Source organism: Calidris pugnax, unplaced genomic scaffold, assembly GCF_001431845.1.
Source record: "Calidris pugnax isolate Ruff unplaced genomic scaffold, ASM143184v1 scaffold209, whole genome shotgun sequence".
NCBI classification, from domain to species: Eukaryota; Metazoa; Chordata; class Aves; order Charadriiformes; family Scolopacidae; genus Calidris; species Calidris pugnax.
In genome coordinates, this window is record NW_015090978.1 from 1,181,616 (window position 1) to 1,188,575 (window position 6,960).

General features: G+C 35.9%; 1 protein-coding gene across 1 annotated transcript in view; it reads right to left on the reverse strand.

Moving 5' to 3' along the window:
* Window positions 1-4,312: 4,312 nt before the first annotated feature.
* The window catches only part of SNX2 (sorting nexin 2), a 26,519-nt gene continuing 23,871 nt past the window's right edge, over window positions 4,313-6,960 (reverse strand). The window contains exons 12-14 of the mRNA XM_014953438.1: window positions 5,751-5,831; window positions 5,572-5,643; window positions 4,313-4,801 (exon numbers count right to left, since the gene is read on the reverse strand). Coding sequence (XP_014808924.1) covers window positions 4,751-4,801; window positions 5,572-5,643; window positions 5,751-5,831 — 204 coding nt within the window. The 3' untranslated portion in view covers window positions 4,313-4,750. The remainder of the gene's footprint in view (window positions 4,802-5,571; window positions 5,644-5,750; window positions 5,832-6,960) is intronic.

The following is a 6,960-nucleotide window of genomic DNA, read 5'->3' on the forward strand; positions in this document are numbered from 1 at the left end:
ATTACGTAGGCTGCCTTCAAATTAATCTCTTGGGCAGGCCCCAAAATGACCTCTAGGAACTGTAGGTGCTGGGTCTTCAATGGTGTTTTTGTTACACATATCAGTATCTTGGGTGATATTCTTATGTTAACTTCATCCAGAATGTAAAATAAAGGATTAAATATACTCCAGTTTTAACTGTTACCTGTCATTAGACTCTAGCTTAACCTTCCATGATTACAGAAACTATGATCACTGTTTAGAATTCAGTGAAGCATGCCACTCAAATAATTGAGTATGTGATATTTTCACAATCAAACTTTCAAACTAACTAAAAATGAAATATATTTTTGAAAAGAAAACCAAAACACCCCTTTACTAGCCACTCCTGGTTTTCTTTTTTTCCAAAGCTGTCACTGTGCAGCTCCTCCTAAAGGGGCGGATTCAGCATTAATCATGCTAGAATGATTCACAGGAGAGAAAAAGGAACCAACACAGGCCACTCCAAAAGATCAGTTTCTATTAATCCTCACAATTCAAGGACTTTCTGAATGGCTAGTTTCCAGAATAGAAATAGGCAAAGAAATGCATATAAATTTCTAATAAAAATTATAAGTAAAGCATACATCAAAACAAGAGACCAGATTAAAGAAAGATATAGTCCTTAGTAAGATCTCAGCCTCAGTTTGCCTATTTTTCAGTTGCTACCAGAAAGACTGGTTTTAGGTAAACTTGCACCTCCTTGTACTCCTTGTGTTCCTACAGATACTGGTCTCCTAAGTAAATAGTAGCAAAATTCAACATACTGGACAAAAAACTCTGAGTAGAACAGTGTTTGCTTTTTAAGGGGTTCACGTCTTCCTCACTCCTCTAAAGATTTAGCTGCATTTTTGGTTTGTTTATTTTTAAGTGGTGTAGTTGCTTCTAAAACATCACAAAGCACTTTCATCAGCCAATGAGTACAAACAATATCACCCAGAAGGAAGACAGGCAGGATCATAACTCTAGAAAGGTCAGTCAGTTTTCTACATAGGTTCACAAAATCAAATAAAAGCCTCAGCATTTCTCCTAAGAATCACAATATTTGGAGCTGGTAAGTAGGTAGCTTTCTTAACACCTGGGGTGTGTGTGCACACATGTGCACACACGTGGGTACATGGGTGGGTCAAGAGGGGAAAATCAATGTATTATTACGATGTAAGATAACCGCAGGTTTTCATACAGTGCAGTGCTCCTCTACCCTACTGCGACCTGCCCTGGAAGTTCCACATCAGATGTGAGGCTAAGATAAAGTATTTCCTTTCTCATGATTTGTACTATCTTCCTTCCTTGTGCTCTTCTTATCTCGATCTCTCTAAACCACAGATACAAGGTTTATCTCAAGTCTCTTCTCGCCCCTCCATTTTCATTGCATATTTCTTTTACTTTAGTTTTCATACAAATATCCTGCTAGAAGGATTCTGCCTAACCTGCCCTGCATATTCTCCGAGACAGTCTTTCTTAATAACAGATTTTCTTAATGACAGAAAACAGATTTGCGTTATTTTATATTCCTTCCCTATCTTAGTCATTTCCTTATTGATCTGAGCAAAAAAAAAAAAAAAAAGTGTGTTAGCAGTGAAGTCGAAAGTAATTTTACTAGCAAGCTCACACCCTCATTAAACTACGGAAGACAAGACTTTTAAAAAAGGAGGAATCCTCTTAGTAGATAGTAAGTAACATTTTCAACAACCTGAAACTTCATTGCTTTACGTGTTTTAATACTGAACTTTTTTTTCCTTACATCGTTGTAATGGACCCATATTTTGCCAGAGATTCAAATTATTACACAGCTTATTGTACTCTAAGTTGGAAGGATAGAAAAAAAAATTTTTTTTTTCTTTAAGACAACCATTTCATTGTACACATTACTGGATGTTGGCTGTTCACTTAAATGCACAGGATATACTAGCCAGCAGATCATCTTCACCAGAATCTGAAAGAAACTGACATATTTGGGGCATGAACTCCAGAGATGCTGAAACACAAGCTCCCGTATAAAGCCTTCGAAGGGAAATAACTTAGGAGAGGTAAAAAAGGGAATAGTTGATAGGGAAGCAGAATATTCCATTTTAAAAGGGACAGTGACTAAAGAATCAGAGACTTATTGTAGACTGAACATCAGGTTAAGAAAGAGGTAAAAATGTCTTAAATTTGAGCCACATCACATCATAGATTTTTAATTTTAAAAGCACCATGGATGTGATGGATACAAGAATGGGGATCACTTAAAATTTTTGTAAACATCTACAGTTTATTTTAATCTAGAATGTAAACTAGACTTCAGTAGTACCTTGTCTATTATACAGTATTCCAAACGTAGTTTACCATTTTGCAAACATTCATTTTGTTCATGCTGGTGATTCTTCAGTAGTACACTGGCTTGGAGTTACGGGGAAACAACACATAAATTTAGTGCAAGATCCTATAAAACTATAGTGAGCTCCACAGAGAAAATAGTTCAGCAACACCTCCATTCACTTGGCTTGAGAAACATCTGCTAATATGGATGTTTATTGTACTAGGAAAGATGATAAGCAAACCTTTAATCTTCATAATGTAGGGCAATATACGCAAAATAAATCAACAGATCCTCAAAATGAGTTTTATGCTAGTCAAATGTGACAACTGATCTAGGTCTTCTGTTCAAATTAACTTTGTGATGTAAAAAACAGACTACAGATTTTTTTGTATTAGCAACCCTTTGTAACACTGAACTCCAGAAATGCTATTATCCTTTTGTTCTCCAACAGGCTTCTGGCTTTAAGAAAAAAAAAAAAAAAAAGACAACTCACTTTCAGTTGTCTAATACAAAGAAAATCAAACTAATTCCTGCTAGAAGACTAATGTGAAAACTATTTCTCATTCTCTCATCACAGAGAGAAGAAATCTGACCCATAATTCAACTGAATTCTAATCCTGATAGAAGAAAAAAAAACAACTAAGAGCTAAGAAAGTTGGATGAAACACTTAAAAGAAAAAAATCATTTAAGTATATGTTTACCCATTTTGAGCTCTGCATGTCCAAATTGGGTCTTTAATTCTGGAAGTACCCGCTTTCACTGGAACAAATCTGAAGTTTAATGTTGGTCAACTTTTATCAGCACTGAGCAAGCCAAAGCCAAGTATGTCATAGCACCTAGTAGAGTGTTATGCCTAGATTAATTTCTTCATCTTAAACCTGTTGCATACTTAAGCCTTCTGAAAAACAGTTACAAGCTGAATGACTTAACAAACACCAATGCACAAGGTATTATAAGCTTAAGGTTTTAGCGTTCCACCGTTTAAAAAGATGGTTTGATGAATTTTTTTAAAGTAACAGTTTCTGTACTAATTTCCTTGAAAATTTCTAGAAATATCGAGTAAACAGAACTCTGTACAGAAACAACAGGAAACACTAATCTGGAAAATTTAGACTAATTTTTTTGCATAAATCAGAGTGTATGATCTTCCACCTGAATTCAGGTTTCCATTCTGTTCAGAAACAGCACTGGGTATCTCTTCAAGCTGGCTCAAAACCAGTAAAAAATTATCGGCTTATCCTGCAGTCTTATGATTAGCTGAAAGCAACAGCTTCTCCTGTATTTTGTATGGTTAATATTTGTCTAAAATTTGTTGTTATTAATACCTGCCATTAATATTAATACATGCCATTGACAAGCTCAGTATGTCATTAGAATGATATGGCAGCACATCCTGTTAATATTCTGTATTTTAGAAAAATGTTGAACTCCTGTGATTTCTTACAGAATATACAACTGGTTCCTGCAAATATATCTTCTACCCAAGAAAATCCAAGTAGAATGCTATCCCTTATAATTAGGTGCACTCAGCTCAATTACCTAGTTTTCTTCCTCCCTGATTACCAGAATTATTGCAAGATTTTTTCTTTTTGTATCAAGACCACTGAAGACAATTGATGAATTTTAGCCATCCAGTAGAACATTAGTATTTGACCATGCAGGTGAGCTTAACCCTTCAGAAGCTTTGTAGAACACTTGGAAGGGATTCTGGTTTATGCCTGTCTGTTGCCCAAGCATCAGTCACTTGACCCTGTTAAAGCATTACAGTTTACCAAGGCAGTGATAACTTCAGGTGAAAAGAATACCTGAAATGAGGAGATTCAGAATTAAAAAACAGAATAGTTTAGCAGAAGTACTTGGTTGTGTATCTTTAATGCCATCTCCAGCTTTCTTTATTTAATGTTTTTTTCTGCCTTTGATATAGTCTCTATTTGTTCTAAACGCTACTTCTAAGAACACCAGTAAATATCTACAGACACAAACCCAGACTGTTTAATGTTTCACAAGGTACATCCCTTTATTACTGTAATCACAAAAACATGATTTTGTACAGGAATGTTTAAGTGAACATTAATCGATGCAATTAAATTTGTTTCATAAAGATCAGGTAAACGTACTACAGATCATTGTATTGTAAAGAACAAAAATATCAGCTTTCTGGCCTTGCAGTGCACCTTTTAGTGCAAGTATTAAGACACAATAGTGTTCAATTCAGCAATGTATTGCAGAACATCATGCCACAGTCCACTTCAAAGAGGGTCAGGACATGCAGCTTGTTAATAAAATGCTGTAGTATATAAAAAAAGCCACATGTTAATTCATAAAATATATAGTGGTTTATTTGGATGATTTAAAGTGATTTCACTGTGGAATTTATTTTTATCCAGGACAAACATCCAGAGTGTCTTGTCATTTGGAATATTCTTCTTTTAGGCGATGGCTTTGGCTTCAGGTAGGAATGCCTCCCAGTATTTTATTAGCTTGAAGAGAAGGGAAAAATACTCATTATTAAGTACTAAATGTTGGAAAACATATACCTTTCTCCTCTTGTGGTAAACTTGCCTCCCTTGGACAAACCAAGAACATAGGTGCTTCATATTAATACATATTACTCACATTATTACATAATGCAAGAAAAAATGCAAGTAATAAATATACAAATCTGCTCATAGCAACAACACTACAGAATACTGTTACGCAGAATTTGTTTGCATGCTCAGTTTGCTATTCTTAACTCTAAGGGTACCAATTTCTTCTTTTTCTTTTTTTAAATTAAACAAAGCTGGAGGGTTCCAGAATGAACAAAGAAAAGACTCCAGACTTTCTTTTGTGAGCAAGATTACTTCTGAGTTACTGGAAACTGTTTTACTGCTTTACAATGTTCAGTAATAGTTAAACTTTTTAAAAAGAGCAATAAACATTCAAGTCTCTTCAGTAAGTCTTAAGTACATAATTTATTAGCAATCTGTAAGTGAAAGTATTACTTCAGTTTCTGAAGATGACAAGACCCTCCACTCGTGCATATCCCCCTAAGGGAGCTGCTCCCTCGCTTCCCTGAATAAGGACTGTGCAAGCAAGTGCAGCACTAGCTGGGAAACTGCATTCACTATGTTATTCTCCAATACAGTGCAGATTAGAAGTATGTACTTTATATATGAGAATCTGCTATACTTAAAGCCTGTTTTTTTTAACTAACCTAATACGGATTGCATTGAATATCAACTTGTACAAAACTTAAAATTTATCTTACCTGCTGTTGTGTTTGCACTAACGACTCTAAGTACTTGATAATAACAGTTTTAAAGTCTTTCACTCGTTCCTTCTGTTAATAAATAAATTATGGCATATTAACCTCTTAAACGATTTTACTTGAAATGTCAATATTATCTAAAGTAAAACTGTCATTTACTTGGACAAAATTATACGTGCCTCAAATCTTCCCACTTCTTTGCGAATGGTTTTGGAGATCTGTTCAAAATCTTTTTCCCCTTGCTGAACTTTTGTCTCCCACTGGCAAAGGAAAGACATGGAGAGATAAGACTTTTTGTTATCCATTCGGTCTATCAGCATCTGAACTTTTTTAGTGTATTAGTGATAGTCAATCAAGAGCTGAAAGGGACTTATGTGGTTTTTTGGGCATACTTAATGGCACATTTTACAGTAACAATTTCAAAGGAACAATTTGTACAATAGGATGTCATCAGATCAGTTAAAACAATGGTATCTCTAAGATAATGCTATTTGTAGATTAAAATTAAAAACATCTTAGTATTTCCATTAAAAAACACATAATAACATTTTTTAAAGACTCTTTAGAAAAGAAGAATAATCCCTAAAGCTTTATCTGCTACTTTGTTTACAAACACTGCTATAAAAGAATCTAAACCTGTATGCTTTCTGTGACTACTTGTCCAATTTAGTGTGTAAGAGTCTCAACAGTTAGTTCCCTATACTTTCCTAATCCCAGAAGAGAAGATTAAATCTTCATCTCTGCCTATGGCCAAGTATATGATCATCCCCATCATATATCCATTGCAGATCATAGAATCATAGAATGGTTTGGGTTGGAAGGGACCTCAAAGATCATGTAGTTCCAACCCCCCTGCCATGGGCAGGGACACCTCCCACTAGAGCAGGTTGCTCAAGGCCCCATCCAGCCTGGCCTTGAACACTTCCAGGGATGGGGCATCCACAGCTTCTCTGGGCAACCTGTTCCAGTGTCTCACCACCCTCATAGTAAAAAATTTTTTCCTGAGATCTAATCTGAATCTTTTTTCTTCCAATTTAAAACTGTTTCCCCTTGTCCTATCATTACCCTTCCTGGCAAAGAGTCCCTCCCCAGCTCTTCTATAGGCTGGGGATATTGAAAGGCCGCTATAAGGTCTCCCCGGAGCCTCCTCTTCTCCAGGCTGAACAATCCCAGCTCCCTCAGCCTGATGATGAGCTATTTGAGGATGTGTTCACTGGCTCTCCAGTCAGAAGGCATGTTGCTTAGGCAATCCAAAGCACATGCTTTCTTATCCACTGGGAACAGTTTTCAGACAAAGCAGGAGTATAAAAGTTACTGCAGGTAAGAAAAGCACAGAAGGAAAATTCAGAGAAATTTATGTTGCTTGGGGGGGGGGGGGGGGTGCCGATA